This window comes from Saccharomyces mikatae, assembly GCF_947241705.1.
Source record: "Saccharomyces mikatae IFO 1815 strain IFO1815 genome assembly, chromosome: 8".
Lineage (NCBI taxonomy): Eukaryota > Fungi > Ascomycota > Saccharomycetes > Saccharomycetales > Saccharomycetaceae > Saccharomyces > Saccharomyces mikatae.
In genome coordinates, this window is record NC_079263.1 from 67,472 (window position 1) to 85,326 (window position 17,855).

Genomic DNA, 17,855 nt, shown 5'->3' on the forward strand with positions numbered 1-17,855 from the left:
ATTATTGAAGATTTGAATACCTCTACCATTCCTCGGATTGCCTGTGGAAAAACTGAAAATTGAAAAAAAAGGTATTGAAATTTTGATTGTATTGTGTAAATCATTTTTGGGCAAACCAGAAAAAGGATAATGGCGAACAGAAAAATGAATAAGAGGTGGTTACTGCTGACGTGGCTGTTTCTTCTATGTGGGGTCGTTCAAGGGAACCAAGAAACCATTAACCAAAAGTATCACGATGTCTGTTCAGGGATGTATTCCAAGGAGGATTACAATGGAAAAGTGGACCCGTTTATATCGTTTACTTTAGAGGAACTGCCTCTTGCTGAAGAAGGTGATCTTGGTGAGGGGATTAGCGTCGCCGTATTTGATTTCCAAGATTATGAGAACATTGGCGTACAGTTACCAAATGGGGAAATTCATTATATTTGCGATGACTATGCATTGGACTTGGGTCTCTGTGAGGCCTCATCCAAGGGGCAATTTATCATCCAAGAAACGGCCATCGACCCATTCACCAGTAAGGAACATAATTTAACAAGTCAAATTTTGACTTTTACTCAACAAGAATTGGGTACGAACGAAAAGACATACCCAATAAAAAAGACAGGGTACTATTGTGTCACCACGTCTTCTTTCATGTCTTCCAGTTCCAAGTTCCGGGCCACGGTGAATTTTAGGAACGCCTATGGTCAATTGGATGCTTCAGAGGCGTACAAGATGCCCATTTATGCCTTTTTAGCTGTTGCTTACGCCATCTGCACATTAGTGTACTCTTGGCTATGTTGGAAACATAGACATGAATTATTACCTTTACAAAGATACATTTTAGTTTTTTGTATCTTCCTAACAGCAGATACTATTTTCGTCTGGATGTACTATCTTATTGAGAATCAAAAAGGAGACTCTAGCGTGGCTCTTCATATATATATGATTTTCATATCGATATTTAGCGCTGGTAAGATGACTTTTACATTTCTCCTCGCCTTGCTAATATCCTTTGGTTACGGTATAGTGTATCCAAAATTGGAACGTACACTGCTAAGAAGATGCCAGATATTCGCAGTGTTTACCTTCGCAGTATGTGTTGCGTTCTTGCTCCAAAAATACTCCCAAAATTCCGAGTCTTTATCCAATTTGATTTTAATTACTGCTATCCCCATGGTGCTATGTCTATTTGCGTTCTATTATCTCACCCTTTCTTCCATGAACAAAACAATGACCTATTTAAGGGAACAAAATCAAGTGGTAAAGCTAAATATGTACCGAAAACTGATCGTATTGAGCTACATTTCGTTGTTTATATTGTTCTTGGGTCTGTTGGTCTCTACTTTTGCATACGTTGGTATGGACACTGTTGACATGATAGAACAATATTGGAAGACAGAGTTTCTCATTACAGATATCTGGCCCAGTTTTGTTTATTTCTTGGTCTTCGTCGTTTTCGCATTCTTCTGGAGACCTACAAGTACATCCTATTTACTAGCATGCTCGCAGCAGCTACCAACGGACATGGAAAATGTATCAGAATTTGATTTGGATGATATGAATTCTTTGTCAGATGAGATGTTGCCCAATAGAGGGCCACGCAATGACCACGAAGAGCAGAATAACAATGTAGACATCGATTTAGCATCCGATTTTGTAGAAGTACCAAGTGCAAGTACAAATACAAATACAGAAGCCAATGACGATGTTTTGTTCGATGTAGATTACGATAGGGATGCAAAAAATAATAGACAGGCTACCTAAACTGATTAATTACATAACCTTAGTAAAAAAGTTTGATTTTTTTTAGTTTTCATTTCCATCTATGTAAATGTAATGAAAGTTTTATTTTGTAATTAAAACTATATTTAGAATATTATTGTCATCAATGGACAGGCAAAACACTACGTTCAAGACTAAATTATGTCGTCAACTTTTCCAAATTGAGACGATTGTCTATGTAATCTTGCACTAATCTGACTTGTTACTACGTGCAGATCTTGTGGGTTGGAACTTTGCCATTCTCTTAATTTATAGGTTTGACCAGATAAATCCCAGTAAAGTCCACGCAAGGTGGTATATATACCATGCCTACCTTCCCAAAGCGGATAAATACAGACAGCAAATGCACTGAAGAAAAGCCAGATTATCATCACTACAACCCAACCGGTAAAAAATTTCTTGCTGAAAATATACTTGGAACCATACATGGGCATGGGCCAAACAACCAAAAATGCCAAAGCGAAGAAAACACATAGGAAGTATGCTATCTTTAAACCACGTGCCAGTTCCCTTTGTTCTTCATCCAATTCTTCTTGCAATTGCGTCTCATCCTCTTTCAAAATAGCATTACTTATCACAACACCTAGGTTACGGTCACTCAATTTTTCATTGTTTACTTTTACATCGTTTTTTTCATTATCAGAGGTCAGAGAATTTGCTTCTTCTTCTTGCTCCTTATTGTTAACTTCGGCATCGTAAAGCTGAATATCAGGATCAGCTTGAACCAGCTCTTCAGTTTCATCAACTCTAGTGATGTCTTTCATTTTTTCCCAGTCAAAATTTTGTGGTTTGAAAACATAAGTTAGAATAGGAATGAAGATTGCTGGTGACAGTAAAGCCACCAAGTTACCTGTTAGCATTGGATAGTCCATGAACGTTGTGTCCACAGTCAACTCTTTATAAAGAGACTTAGTGCAAACTAGCCATGACATTATAGCCAACCCTGTACCCAAAATTGGTGATACTACAGCGGCGATTAAATTCATGTCTTTGGAACACAAGGTCAAAACGACAGGTAACACTGCACTACTGATAATTATACCCATCATTTCATAGATGTAGCCCATAGAAATACCACCATAATACAAACCAACTGAAAATCCACTCATAGCTAGACCGAAAAAGATACAAGCAGCATGTGATGTGTAAATCAACTTCTTACCGCTTGCATGAGGATCGATATATTCCCTATAAATATCGTAAGTGAAAACAGATGAAACAGCAATCAATTCAGCAGACATGGCGGACGTGACAGCCATGAAGATCATTAGCAGTGATGCTACAGCACCTCCTTTACCCATAATCGCAATTGCCGCAGCTGGTAAAACTAAGCCAGAATTTGCCTGAAATGAAGTTAGTGGATCAGGATATGTGGGGAAATTTGGAGACGTTTCGACTGCAAGACAAGCCAACCCCATAGTCAATGAAATCAGGGAAGGTACAGCAAACCATGCTAACCCACCTATGGCATATGCCTTCAAGCTTGCTGCGGGGCTAGCAGAAATTGCTTTGTTCCAATAACCGTTATCTAGGAAAACGGTGCCAAAATTTCCAATCAGGTTGATAATTAATAGGATACCGGCAGATTTCGATGTCATAGTCATATATTCACCTTTATAGTTACCATCTACTGGATGCCTTTTGGCGGCTTCACGGACCAAATCGTACACTTTGCCCGGTGAACCCAAAACATCACTAGTGGCATAAACTTTAAAGGCAAATACGAGAACAATAATGATTATGACACATGTGTGCAAATAGTCGGTTAAGAAAGTTGCTTTAATACCACCAAATAAAGTATAAACAACAACGCCGACTGGGAGTAAAAAACAAGATGCAATAGTGTTCATCCCGGTTAAATCACTAAAGACAGCAGAACCTGAAGTTAAAAGCATAGAAGTGACCAAAATATTGGTCGCAATGGCGTAGAACAAGTAGCACCCATGTCCGATCTTACCATATCTTGTTCTTACTAGCTCCAGATATGTGTGTGCGTTGGGAGCCATCTGCTTGGTCTTAATAGCCAGAATTGCAAACGCAATAATTTGAAAACATGCGCCAGCGGCGTATGCATACCCTCCAAAGATACCATCTGCATACTCCTTAGTCGATGACGTTAACAATGTGGAGCACCAAATCCAACTTGAAACCACAGCCGCGGCTACTAAACCTGTTTTCACGGATCTACCAGCAGTAGTAAATTCTTCAGCCGTGATGATTTCCTTTTGATAACGTTTTAGCATATAGGTTGTCAAAACCATCAGTCCTGCAAATACGGCCCCTAGTCCCAATACAATAGCGTACCCAGCGCCTTGAGGTAGCGGAGGTTTGAAGTCACCCATAATATGATAGTAATTAGTTTATATCCTTACTATTTCTTGGATGATGTTACTTCAAGAACTAAGACAAGGGAGACTACTAGTCACAATAGAGACATAGCTGTACTACCGCTCCACTTATATAGCTGATGAATAAGAACTCATTCTTCTGCAACACAAGTGAATAGGATAAAATTACCATGTTATCTAAGGAATACTGGACCATAGAAAGCGCCAATGACGAATTACTTCTCTCATAACTAAGCTTATTTTCAAAGCTATGACAAAAGACTTACTTACTTATGCTCGAGTGGTACTTTCTGTCGTCTCTGTCGTCTCTGTTATCATAAACTACCTGATAAGATAACGCCAAATGTGCGCCGTATCATATGTGACAAATTAGGGAAAAGCGCGGGTACTACAGAAAGCATAGAAACCAACTGCCCCTGAGATTAGTGAGGTATCTGGCCTATCTGTAAACACAATCGGAATGTCGGACTTGAATCCAACTTGAGTCAGCCTTGGTACATGAAAAAGACGAATCATAGGCATGACTGCTTTCACACCTTTGTGAAAGCAGTTTCTTCTGGCTAATCTCAACCCAGTACTCATATCATCATGCAAAGCGCTGATAAAGAGCGCTAAATCTGCATTATGAGCCTATAATTTCAAATTCTTGGCGCCCGGAGCAGTAGAAACGTTTTCTTTCAAGAAAACCCCCAGATAATCATACTTTCACTGAATAGCCGCTTAACCCCAACACTCTTCTAACCAGATTACAGCTCATGTACTTCTCACATCAGAGACTTTAAATGAAAAAAACAACAACAAAACAGCGCACACGATCTAGGTCATCCAATAGCACACAAAGTATCACTTATCGATGTCTTTTTACGGAATGTAGAATTGACTGTTTTCGTGTTGTTTTTCTGTAGAATAGAAGTTTTTGAAGGGAGTTTCTAATTTTTTCCTTTCTGATAAAAGCAAAAGTGAAAACATATTTCCTTACTTAACACCTGTACATTTAACACATCCGTGCACCAGATAAAAGTTGTCTTTTTTTTCTCCTGAAAGATATTCGGGTAGTATCAGTAACTCATACTGAAAAAAATTACTTGGACGCATCGGCAATTTAGCTGCAGAGGAAGAGTAATATACAGCATTGAATTGAAAATAGTACTAAAGATGTGTTATCTTGGCAAGGGTATTTTGTAATTTAAAACTCCTAAAAAAAGGCAAGTAAAAGAAACAAAAAGGTATATACATAATGTCTGACTTTCAAAAGGAAAAGGTTGAAGAACAAGAACAACAACAACAACAAATCATCAAGATTAGAATCACTTTGACTTCTACCAAGGTTAAGCAATTAGAAAACGTTTCTTCTAACATTGTTAAGAATGCTGAACAACACAACTTGGTCAAGAAGGGTCCAGTCAGATTACCAACCAAGGTCTTGAAGATCTCCACCAGAAAGACTCCAAATGGTGAAGGTTCCAAGACTTGGGAAACCTACGAAATGAGAATCCACAAGAGATACATCGACTTGGAAGCTCCTGTTCAAATTGTTAAGAGAATTACTCAAATTACTATTGAACCTGGTGTGGATGTCGAAGTTGTTGTCGCTTCCAACTAAGTCGATATCAATTAGAGATTTCTTTCTCTAAGTTCCTCTTTTTTCTCGTCAATATTAATAGAACTCCACTATTTGAATTCAACCGTTCTCCTTTTTTTCATTCCCCATGGCTACACTAATAGAACCAACCCACTCTAGGTAAACACAGTTCCTCAATATACCTCTGTCTTACTATCAGTGGTTAAACCTTATGCAAATATGTATTTATTCATATCTATATGTATCTCATTCTTTTTGTTGATTCTTGTGTAATCACTGGAAAGAATAAAAATAAAGCAAACGTTTTTATTCATCATATTTACAAGTTTTATTTCACAAGATTGTTCACTTTAGCTTGGCCCCGGCAGCTTTGAATAAGGCAATGTCGTTATCCTGCATAATATATTGTTTCCCCGCGCGTTTGATCAACCCTTTAGATTTCAGTAAAGACTCGTTTAATGGTGGTTGCATAGTCTTCAAATCGTTATATTTTATTACGTCAGCGCTAATAAAAGTATCACGTAAATCGCTATGAATTACACCGGCAGCCTCTTGAGCAGTAGTTCCCTTTCTTATGTTCCACTGATGAACTTCTTGTGGGCCACATGTGAAAAAGCTGATTAAGTTCAACAACCTTCTCATTTCTAGGATTATTTGCGGTATTGCAGAAATTAGCTGCTGATCAGAGGTATTGGTATCCTGCTTGAGCTTGTCAAAATACTCCGATGCTATGCCATTGCATTCGATCAATTGCGATTCGAATTCCGCACTAAAAAGTAACAATCTATCTCCAGGTGAAAATTCGTCCACCCATTTTAAAACATCCTTGACAAACTTATTCTCATTTGTGACATAATCTTGGGGTGAAACATTCAGCAATATCAAAGTTGGCTTAGAAGTCAAAAAGTTGTGCTTATTCAAAATTCTGACCTCGTCTAGATTCCAATGGTCTTTGAAATGCCGAATTTTTTTACCGTTGAACAGATGATCTTCTAATGCATTTAATAGATCTATCTCCACCTTCATTCCTTGGTATTCTTTAGAATTTTTTGAAACCATTCTCATCTTCTTATCCAGTCTTTCTCTTATATTTTCCAGAAATTCCAAGTCTTTCAAGATGAGTTCATCTTGTACCACTGATAAATCTCTGATGGGATCAACGTTACCTTCTATATGAGTGATATCTTCCTTTAAGAAACCTCTCACTACCTGAAATATGCCATCAACGTGTCTGATATCGTTCAAAAACTTGTTACCCAAACCATGGCCTTGAGATGCACCTCTAGTAAGTCCAGCAATATCATATATCGTGAGACTTCCAGGTACGATTTTTGTACTTTGATATATTCTCAATAAATTCGATAGTGGGACACTAGGTATGTTGACTTTGGCACATTCTGCGTCAATAGTGGCAAATGGATAGTTCGCAGGATTGCCCAGTTTAGAATTTGTTATTGCTTGGAAAAAAGTGGATTTACCAACGTTAGCAAGGCCTACAATGCCAGAAGTTGGACTATTGGATATTCTTCCAAGCAAGAATTTTCCTCCGCCAATATTCATTTAGGCTATTACTGGTCTTTTATTATCTCTCATCCATATTGCTTCAAACTACACAATTAAATAGATGAATCGAGCTTCTTAGTAAACATCTCATTAAATACGGATGAAGGAAATCACGAATCATGCAATGAATTGTAATGCTCACCCAAAGAATAACTATGTTTATAATAAACTAACTTCAATTCAGGTTTTTTCCCATCTTCATTATACACCTGAACTGGTCTACCACTCATTAAAATACTAATGGGACAGTCAAAAACTTTCGAGAGGGCCAAGATTTCAATCTCGCCACCCCATTGAGCTGTATGCTCCATCTCTTTTGTATATTCATCAATATCTTTCATTTGCATGGTTTCTTCATCGAACAAATATGGTATGAAATCGTCTCTATGTTTTTGCACGTAATTGGAACTCAACCATCTCAGCTTCATGACATTCAAGTCTGACTCTAGTTCTTTTGGATCATGACGTAATCTCAACTGATCTAATATAGAGGCAAACAGACAATGACCGTCAGGTTGTATATCAAATTGTTTTAGTTTCTTTAATTCGCATAGTTGATCTATAGATTCTTGTTCTATTTTTTTCAAGTCAGGTTGTTTGGACGCTTCCAAAGCTGCCTCTTCTTTCATTTTAGCGATTTCTGCATCTCTTTTTGCCAATCGTTCCTTCTGTCTATTGCGGCGCTTCTTTGTTTGACTTTGCAGTTTTATTTCTTGTGTGATGGTGTTTTGTTGGTCCTTTTCGTTTTCTTGTGATATGGAGAGTTGTTCTAGTAGCTTCTCGGGAGTCACGTCATCGTCTTGTTCCACGTCAGATACCTGATCATTGGAAATTTTCCAAGCTCTAATTTCGTCTTCTTGTTTCGTCTTAAGATTACTTTGAAGATCTAGACATTTTGAGTTAACTTCCTTTCTTTTGGATTTAGTGGCCTGCTTCTTCATACCTGTTACTCTATTTTGTAAATCTTTATTTTCCTTGCGATGTCTGGCCAAAATGTCTTCCATAGTTTCAACGTTCTCCCCTCCTGCTGTACCACTCATTATTAATACCCTGCACACGTTCTATTTGGTTGATCAATGAGCTTTTACTGGATTCTGTTTATAATGGCCTTCGAGATGACCAAAACTCAAGAAGAATATATATAAAGAAAAAAGAAACTTCGCGACGCATAATGTTAGTTTTTTGACGAGCTTTTCATTTTGTAGACTCTTAACGATTGAGAAATTACTATAACAAGAAGGCGATAATTTCATATTTTTGGAGTGAATTTCTGCTGCAAGAAACTGAGAGGTAAGTTCCAAGCATTTTAAAAGAGAAGTTAAGAATCTGTTACAACACTCACAATGGACCATTCATCAGATTACTTCAAGTACTGATTGAACCAAAAGAGAAAACATAAATATGATTCTAGAGTAAAAAAGGAGAATCCCAGCTAGATAAGTGACACTATATACAGTGGATTAGCTGCGAATGTTCTTTCTTTGACACCGACGATGGTTTTTTTCTGAACTGGAGACTTCAAAGATGGCACAAGTAATTCTGATGAACTCCTTCAATGTTTTACGTAGTATGGTAAGAGCTAGTGACAGTATTCTCAAAAATAAATGAAGTAAGTTTTGAAGTTACTTTCGAAGCGTTGGAAAGAAGGTTGGTGTCAAGAATGATAAGCGCCTTCTGACAGCATTTCCCTACAATAGGCGATAATAATTATGAGTTGAACTTAATTTTCAAATACTTTCCAAAGATATGTCTTAAAATACTACAATTACGCAAGATTAGGACCATGGTGAAATTTTATTATTGAATGTAGATGCTGTAGCTGAGTTCGACGATATTAAAAGCTACAATATATTGGATAGTGAAATATTTTCGAAGTTAATCATCCTAAAATGAACCGATAAGACTAACCCGATATTTGGTCCTTTATTGGAGGTGAAGAATGGAGATTTTTTTTAAATGCAATAATGCAACAATCATAAACGTAAATATGGAGTTGAATTCCGACGTCCCACTCATATTTGTGACCCTTGTTTAGAATCAATTCCTAGTATCGATTTTCCTCAAAGAGGCATTATTCCTTTAACAAACTTAGATGAGACTTATAATTTAGCTAAGGTTCTCAGAAATTGATATAGACCTACTATAACCTATCGATTTGCAGACCAACCCAGGAATAGAATTCCTGGTATTCTTGTAGAACTGGTAACCCAGCCAATACCTTCATATCTTCGACGCAAATATACATACTTGCTTCAAATGTCGTCAAATTGAACACTACTGTGACTTTATTATTATTTACATGATAGACAAAAAGATTAACTGTCTTGTTAAGGTAACAGAAAGAATACTGTGCCGTTGCCAACCTATGAAAGTCTGCTATGGTGTACAGTAACTGTTTGTTCGAAGAAAATTGCCCAAAGAAAGTTGAATAAAGCGTAGAGCCACTAACATGAATAACACTTAGATTAAAGAAAACCAAAGGACTTGATAGAGTATGGTAGTTAAATTAACAGATTGGATAAGGTGTCACTAAAATACACGAAAATTTAATAATAGAATGTCTGTATTTCGAAACACTGCTGGTGAATTGTATTGCCCTCTTTTTCTTTTTTCGAACAGTCGAAGTAACGACGAACAGGTATTGCCCCAAAAAGACATGTAGAAACCTCTTTTATTGAAATAAACTATATACTTATGTGAATGGCACATTTGATTTTTACTCTTTGAATTTTGGAATACTGCCAACAATCGGCTTGGGCGTTGAGTTGATGACCTACGAAACATTCGACATCGGAATATCAGATATTCCTGATATTTCGCAATTAGATCACTTTATTGTAATGGGAAATGTGTTTTTCGGTCGTAAAATCACCCTAAGAGATAAATACATCATATCTTGCGATAAAGACAATGCAATTACTGTTTCTAATGGTTCTATTTGTGAAGAATAGAATAAATCCCAGCTGAAGGGCATGATCTAATGTTAAAAAAGGAGAGTTTGGAAATATAATGCACAAGTAAAGTTTTCTTCTATTGTTACTATCCAAGAGAGATCATGTGTGTCTTTTTATAGAAGAGATATCAGGACACATTGCAATGGTGAGAATGTATTGCAAATGGGAAAGAGAGTATACACATCATACGTAGGTATTTATGAATTATTGATTTATTCACCATTTTTGTAATCTTCCTCTTTTCCCCGTTTCTTCCTCAATTAATTTATAGGGGATAGTTCTTAAATAGATAAGAAATACTTTCACCATTATGCAAACGACGAATACTTTCAGCCAGCACACTGCTGATGTCAATGACGGCTAATTTTGGGCACCTTTTGATTTTTTCTTCAAATGGAACAGTGTTCGTGCAAACAACTCTATCCAGTCTAGAATTATTGATATTTTCAATAGCTCTACCTGATAAAACACCATGCGTGACAATAGCAATAACAGATTGGGCTCTATTTTCCAAAAGAATTTCAGCAGCCTTAGCTAAAGTACCACATGTATCGGCCATGTCATCAACAATGATACAAATCTTGTCCGTAACATCACCAACAAGAACCATGCGAGAGACCTCATTAGCACGAGCTCTTTCCTTATGGATCAATGCAAAATTTAGGTCCAGACGATCGGCTAAAGTTGCAGCACGTTTGGCCCCACCAGCATCCGGTGAAATTATTATTGAATCCATATAGTTGACATTCTCCTTGATATACCTAACTACGCTTGGTTCTGCATATAGGTTATCTACTGGGACGTCAAAGAACCCTTGGATTTGAGAAGCATGCAAATCCATAGTAATCACATGGTCACAGCCGGCAGTGGTTAACATATCGGCCATCAACTTGGCAGTAATAGGAGCACGAGATTTATCCTTTCTATCTTGCCTTGCATATGGGAAATTTGGAATAATTGCAGTAATTCTTCTTGCGGATGCAGTTTTTGAAGCGTTGATCATAATTAGTAGTTCTAGAACACGATCGTTCACGACACCAGAGCCGATTTGCGTAATGATAAAGATATCTTGGTCTCTAACAGATTCCCCAATAGAAAAAGAAACTTCACCGGTCGGATCTCTTTTTAGCTTACTACTAGTTAATTGTAGACCTAACCTTTTAGCAACGAGTTCAGCTAAACCACGGTGGACGTCTGGTGCTAATAACTTGATGGAATTTGTTGGCATTTTGTTATCCTATGTGAATATATGAGGCTTAATTCGAATGGGAAATCTCGTTTTATCCTGCGCTGGCAAGGTACGTAGAAAAAAGAGTATGAATCTTTCCTAGATATATTCAAAGAAAAACTAACTAAGTAACAACAAAAGAGGGTATGTAACGTGTAAACATGTGCGAGCTTAGCTAATAGTATTGTTCGCAAGCTTAACTTTATAAAACTCATCCTGCTATTCGACTGGAAAATTTTCGCAGGCATAAAAAAAAGAAAAGAAAATCGATGAGCATATCGTATACAGGGATATGACAAAATGACAGACAGGACTATTACGGCGGAGATATGAACTACTATTTTCCTAGCTTTTTCATCTTATTGCGTTTCTTCTTGCTTTTAGACGCTTGGGCTCCTTTTAGGGGCTGCTGTATTAGGACAGTACCTTCTTTTACACTCTCGTCAGCGTCTTTGAATTTTTCTTGAGAATCTAAATAAAACATTAGATCTTTGACTTGTTCTTCCAGGTCCACTTTAGACTCCACCAACGCTTTATTTTCTTGCTCCAATTGCTCTTGCTTTTTTGACAAGTAATCCAGGTTGGCTTGTAGCCCTTCGATCACTAGTTTGTCTTCTTCCATTTTTTTTTTCTGGGTCATTTCTTTCTTATGCCATTCCCTCTGAGCATCTTGAAATTGTTGTTTTAAATCTTCCATCGACTTCTTCAGACTTTCTATTTTCAAGGAATCAGATGTACTATGGTTCTTTTCTTGTAGTTTCAGTTCATAGTATTCCCTTTGAGACTCTAATTGAGAGATTAGTACTTGAACGTATTCTAGATGATACTCCCTATGTCTCAGGAAATTTGCTGCAAGCTCCCCATCTTTTTTATTAGAGCTTGATCCTTCACCCTCTTTATTCCTGCTACCGTTAACAACATTTTTCGGCTCATCTGAATTGCCAGGCCCACTATTGTTATCATCACCAGATCCGCCCACCTCTACCAATTTTCCATCAACTTCATTCTGCACTAGTCGATGGACGTAATTATCCCCCGCATAATCCCATACCCTTTGTGTCCGTATATCCATCGCAAAACAATGTAAAGTTTCTTCATAGTGCTTAATCGCATGCTTAGAATTATAACGACCACATCCAACGTTACCACAGATTAAGCAGATCCACAGATTATCGGTGGAACCACATGTTGCACAATGTGCAGAATCGCCTGCCTGCTTTAATAAAGATTCCCTGCTTAGCCGCAAACTTGAATGTCTGCACACGGGACATCTTGAGTTCTTCCACTTGTTCAGGCATTGGCAATGAAATGTATGCTGACACGGGATAGTTACTAATCCAGTCGTTTCTGAATCCATTCTTTCAAGGCAAACAGGGCATGTGGGTAGTTCAACTTTTACCTGTTCTTTTGTTTTTTTTATAGTGAATGGATCAGTAAGAAGATAGGGAAAATCTTCGTTAACGGTAGGTCTTTGGAAGAGCTTTCTTTGAAAAACAATTTCCTTTATGGAGATTACATGGCATGTTTCTGGATCCATCCTACTAAAGCTTTTGCCGTTGAACTCTTCTTTAAAATTTCTTGCATCAAGTGCACTCCTGAATTTGATCAGGACTGTAAAGTTAAATCCCATTCCCTTTTGCTGATTTCGTAATATACGAAAGTTTGAAACTTGTTTATTGACAATATCATCACCAATATAAAAATGCAATAAATCATGAACAGTAAAATAGGTCGGAACAAATAGGATACAGATCATAGTATCATCTCCAGGGATAGTCAACATTTCCTTTTCATTATGGGAATTAGCTGCATTGTTCAATTTAAATAGCCTTATTATTCCATGGCCTAAGTATTGTGAGGTGATTAAATCGGTTTCCTCTTCTTTCGATGTTTGATTGATGAAATCAGTAATCATTTCTATTTCCCAATCACAGATTCTCCAATCTTGCCAGCTTTGATGATCACTTTTAGTGTTTTCCTTCCAAACACTGTTTGAGTTGAACTGTTTTGGGACGCTCTTGAAAATTTGATATGCGGATTCAACCTGGTTTTGACTTTCAAACTCTAAAACAATGTTATATTCAAATTGATCCATAGATGTGAGCGTCAACCAGAATGGGGTAAACTTTATATAAATATTGTTATGACCCTTTTATGTTCCCTCTAATCTTTTACTTCATCTGGAGGTAAGTTACTATTTTTATTTTTTGTATTTCATGATAAACCGTCCCCTAAAAACATCTCTATACAAGAGCTAAATATTTACATAAAAAAAAACTTAGTAGGTCGAAGCGTTAAAAGATGTCTTTTCTATCAATTATGCGTTTATAATGTATATTCTGGACTGGAACAAGAAGGAGATCTGGTTCACCTCATTGTCTCCTGGAACCTTTGCTCTTGTTTTTAATTGGTGTTTGTAAGCTAGCTTTGTTCAAGGCTATTCATTCATTTGCAGCTGCCTCTTGCACTAGAGAATCAATTAAATTTCTTGGGTATGCAGGTCCATGTGTATGGCAACATTCTTTTCCTTTTAGTTTGCTCATGACATAGGTCACATCAAAATCTCTATCTTCTGAAAGTTTGTAAAGATACTCCCAGGTGGCGGGGACCGTGAAGACTTGTCTTCCTGCTTTGTCTGTATACTGGGCTTCTTTTTCTCTGGTCTGACCACTGCTCTTTAGCGTATACATGCTTTTATTGTTCAATTTGCCTTCCGGGACTTCAGAAGAGAAAAATTCATCTTTGATTGGGAAAGAATATTTATGACCAGTACCATCAATTAGGTCTCTTGAGAACCTTTCATTTCCACTCCGTAGTAGCAGCCTGTTTTCTGCGTTGATTTCAGTGTTTACTTTTCTTAGTTCTTCAATTTCTTTCAGTAAACTTTGACGGTTTTTCTCACTCTCTAACAATTTATCTTGTAATTCTTTCAGTCTAGCTTCTTTTCTTTCTCTGAAGGCTTTTTGAGCAGCTCTGTTTTGAGCCTTTTTCTTTGCCTTAGAGTCATCTGATATATTTTCACTATGAGGGATCGAAGGAGTTCTCGAACTTGGCGAATTATCATTCTTTTCATAAGAATGATTGATATCACTATTGTTATCATTGTGATGATTACCGCTATCTGCCACTGCATAGGACGAACATTCACCAGAACTAGGCATTAGTTGAATTGTCTGGAAATTAGTATCCTTAGAAAGTGGTATTTCATTCTGAACCATCAAATCATAATTTGATTCGCTGAGATTCAAAGCAGGACATTGGACATCTAACATTGAAAAGCAAGGCGTTTGATCACTTAATGTATCTTGATTTTCTTTTATATGTTCACTATCGTTTTGGAATACTGAGCTTCCAGTACAACATTCCAGCTCCTCAGATTGAAGGTTAATGGGTTTCATGAACCCGTTGGTATTATTATCTACATTGTAGGGCATCATAACTATTGATTCAATCTTATTCTTCGCGAGACAATACAATAAGCAATGTAAGACCTATTGTACTCAATAGTGTAATATTAAGCAAAAAGGAGAATTTGGAGGGTTTCCAGTATAGTTGAAGCACAGCTCAAACTAATCTGCATCTATAACCTTCGTTGCATAATATGCCGTAGCTTCATTACCTAACATTTGATTAACAGAACCCATCATGTACTTTTTGAAAGAAAGAAAATATGTAAAAAATGATTTCGCCCAGGATCGAACTGGGGACGTTCTGCGTGTTAAGCAGATGCCATAACCGACTAGACCACGAAACCAAACCTTGTTGGTATTTTACGGTGTTGCGAGCTTTTTCAACTGTCGAAGCAACTTGAGCTTGTTTTTCTATATCTATGTATCTTGTTGATAATTAGTAGTTTTGTTGGAATAAGTGATTACTACTATATATTTATTCGTTTAAATTGATGTAGTTGATGACGAACATTCTTATTGTGTTGATAATTAGTTGTTTAGTAAGTTGTAATAATTAAGAATAGTCGTTCCTTCTTAATCTATATAAGAGAGGTATATAAAACACACGCTGATTGGTTATATTAAACCAAAAGGTTCAGACATAAATCAGAGTGTTGATGATAAGAATTTGGTGATAACTCATCTTCTTATATACTAAGTTCTGGACAATTAATAGATCTTTATCTTATTAGTGCAGGAAATTCTATAATTAGAATTTCCCTACTCCAATTTAATTGGTATCACCATAAGAATGTTAGTATTAATTTACCCAACATTATTAGTATCATGTTAAAGAATGTTCGTCATCAACTACAACAATTTATATGAATAAATGTATAGTAGTAATCACTTATTCCAACATATTGTTGGAATGAAAATCAACTATTCGTCTAGCAACTAGTAGTCATACTACTAGTACATTATCATATACGGTGTTAGAAGATGACGCAAATGATGAGAAATAGTCATCTAAATTAGTGGAAGCTAAAACGCAAGGATTGATAATGTAATAGGATAAATGAATAAGAACATATAAAACGATGATAATAATGTTTATAGAATGGTGTAGAATTGCAGATTCCCTTTTATGGATTCCTAAATCCCTGAGGAGAACTTCTAGTATATCTACATACCTAATATTACTGCCTTATAAAAAATGGAATCCCAACAATTACATCAAACCCCACTATTATCTCTGTTGGAATGAAAATCAACTATCGTCTATCAACTAGTAGTCATACTACTAGTACATTATCATATACGGTGTTATAAGATGACATAAGTTATGAGAAGCGGTCATCGAAGTAAGTGGAAGCTGAAATGCAAGGATTGATAATGTAATAGGATAATGACTGACAAATATAAAATGACAATAAAAGCATATACAGAATTATGTAGAATTACGAGTTCCATTTATTGGATTCCTATATCCTCGAGGAGAACTTCTAGTATATCTACATACCTAATATTATTGCCTTTATCAACAATGGAATCCCAACAATCATCTCAAAATTCGCCAATCTCTCAATCTCAATTACCTTTATCAACAATGGAATCCAAACAATTATCTCAAAATTCACCCATCTCTCCCCAAGTGCGATTGAGAGGCAACTAAATTATTCGAAAATATTCTGAGGGACCATTTTCTGCCAGGTAATGATATCATGTAAAATGATAATACAAGAAGCCTTCCTTATGAATGTAGAAACCCACAGAAGAACAAAAACTACAAATAAAGAATAATTATTCCACTCTTTTTTTATACTTTGTCATCCCTTGTTTGTATTGAAATCTCTTTTTTTTTGTTACTACTCACACTTTAATTAACTTCATTCTCGAAACACCACACATGATATAATTCTAGCAACACAAATATTACTTTAAATTCGATATACTAGAGTCAAAAGATAGCTGCCATTCTCTTCTCTTAACTACAAGTATAGTTGACTGAACAGATCTATATTCTTTATATGTGATTTCCTGTCGCCCGTCAAGCTCTCTGTAGAATAAAATATAATATATATATAGAGGTTGTACTGAACCGGATAATCCTACTAGAATACTATATTATGTTGTTGAAATGAAAATAAATTATCGTCTATCAATTAGTAGTCATGCTACTAGTATATTATCATATACGATGTTGGAAGATGACGTAAGTTATAAGAAGCTGTCATTAAAGTTAGAGGAAGCCGAAATCCAAAGATTGATAATGTAATAGGATAATGACTGACAATATATAAAATGACAATAAAAGCATATACAGAATTATGTAGAATTATGAGTTCCACTTATGGGATTCCTATACCCTCGAGGAGAACTTCTAGTATATTCTATATACCAGATAATATTGCCTTTATCAACAATGGAATCCAACAATTATCTCAAAATTCACCCATTTCTTATATATGGTGAGGTAAATTTAGGCGAGTAGAATCATATTTAAGCCATCATCGATTAAATGGAAGTTAACCAGTAAGAAGCGATGACATAGTATGACAATGAATGACAACTTATGAAGTCGAAGAAGAAATAACTATAATATTACGTGGGAATATTTATTCCCCCTTGTGGATTCCCGCATTTCTAAGGGAACTTCTGGTACATTCAACATATCTAATAGTATTGTTGTCTCTATCAAATAATGAGCCGATTAAGTTAACTCCCTGTCGTAAACACAGTAAAGTCAAGACCAGGATACTCTTGATAATTTATTGTCAGATATGAGGTTCTTCTGTTGTCTTTGCTGATTTTTTTTTTTTTTTAAAGTTGATTAGGGTCTACTTGTGTAAGAGACTAGTCGTTTAGAATATTACTTATCAAATGATATAATTTAAAAGAATAGGGAATCAAAAGAAGGATTGGGTTAAGGAAGGATTATGTATTCCGATGCCACACATCTTAGGAAGGAAATACATAGCATTTCGGCCTTCCGCACTTACCGTTTGAACCTATAGAGCCAAA

General features: G+C 36.3%; 8 protein-coding genes and 1 non-coding gene across 9 annotated transcripts; 2 read left to right on the forward strand and 7 right to left on the reverse strand.

Moving 5' to 3' along the window:
- Positions 1-144: 144 nt before the first annotated feature.
- SMKI08G0260 (uncharacterized protein) lies at positions 145-1,749 on the forward strand (the record flags this gene model as incomplete). The annotated part of the gene is made up of 1 exon (XM_056222826.1): positions 145-1,749. One exon carries the CDS (start codon positions 145-147, stop codon positions 1,747-1,749), a length of 1,605 nt encoding a protein of 534 aa, XP_056082478.1.
- Positions 1,750-1,901: 152 nt separating this feature from the next.
- DUR3 (Dur3p) lies at positions 1,902-4,109 on the reverse strand (the record flags this gene model as incomplete). The annotated part of the gene is made up of 1 exon (XM_056222827.1): positions 1,902-4,109. The coding sequence occupies one exon, from the start codon at positions 4,107-4,109 to the stop codon at positions 1,902-1,904; it is 2,208 nt and encodes a 735-aa protein (XP_056082479.1).
- Positions 4,110-5,352: 1,243 nt separating this feature from the next.
- RPS20 (40S ribosomal protein uS10) lies at positions 5,353-5,718 on the forward strand (the record flags this gene model as incomplete). Its single annotated transcript, XM_056222828.1, has 1 exon — positions 5,353-5,718. One exon carries the CDS (start codon positions 5,353-5,355, stop codon positions 5,716-5,718), a length of 366 nt encoding a protein of 121 aa, XP_056082480.1.
- A 324-nt stretch (positions 5,719-6,042) lies between these two features.
- YLF2 (Ylf2p) lies at positions 6,043-7,257 on the reverse strand (the record flags this gene model as incomplete). The annotated part of the gene is made up of 1 exon (XM_056222829.1): positions 6,043-7,257. One exon carries the CDS (start codon positions 7,255-7,257, stop codon positions 6,043-6,045), a length of 1,215 nt encoding a protein of 404 aa, XP_056082481.1.
- A 113-nt stretch (positions 7,258-7,370) lies between these two features.
- Positions 7,371-8,300, reverse strand: OTU2 (deubiquitinase OTU2; the record flags this gene model as incomplete). The annotated part of the gene is made up of 1 exon (XM_056222830.1): positions 7,371-8,300. The coding sequence occupies one exon, from the start codon at positions 8,298-8,300 to the stop codon at positions 7,371-7,373; it is 930 nt and encodes a 309-aa protein (XP_056082482.1).
- A 2,179-nt stretch (positions 8,301-10,479) lies between these two features.
- Positions 10,480-11,442, reverse strand: PRS3 (ribose phosphate diphosphokinase subunit PRS3; the record flags this gene model as incomplete). The annotated part of the gene is made up of 1 exon (XM_056222832.1): positions 10,480-11,442. One exon carries the CDS (start codon positions 11,440-11,442, stop codon positions 10,480-10,482), a length of 963 nt encoding a protein of 320 aa, XP_056082483.1.
- A 337-nt stretch (positions 11,443-11,779) lies between these two features.
- On the reverse strand, positions 11,780-13,537 carry ETP1 (Etp1p; the record flags this gene model as incomplete). Its single annotated transcript, XM_056222833.1, has 1 exon — positions 11,780-13,537. One exon carries the CDS (start codon positions 13,535-13,537, stop codon positions 11,780-11,782), a length of 1,758 nt encoding a protein of 585 aa, XP_056082484.1.
- A 346-nt stretch (positions 13,538-13,883) lies between these two features.
- On the reverse strand, positions 13,884-14,879 carry YAP3 (Yap3p; the record flags this gene model as incomplete). The annotated part of the gene is made up of 1 exon (XM_056222834.1): positions 13,884-14,879. The coding sequence occupies one exon, from the start codon at positions 14,877-14,879 to the stop codon at positions 13,884-13,886; it is 996 nt and encodes a 331-aa protein (XP_056082485.1).
- Positions 14,880-15,122: 243 nt separating this feature from the next.
- Positions 15,123-15,196, reverse strand: Smki_8.trna2V. Its single transcript has one exon. It is a non-coding gene; the product is annotated as a tRNA-Val (tRNA).
- Between the last annotated feature and the right edge of the window lie 2,659 nt (positions 15,197-17,855).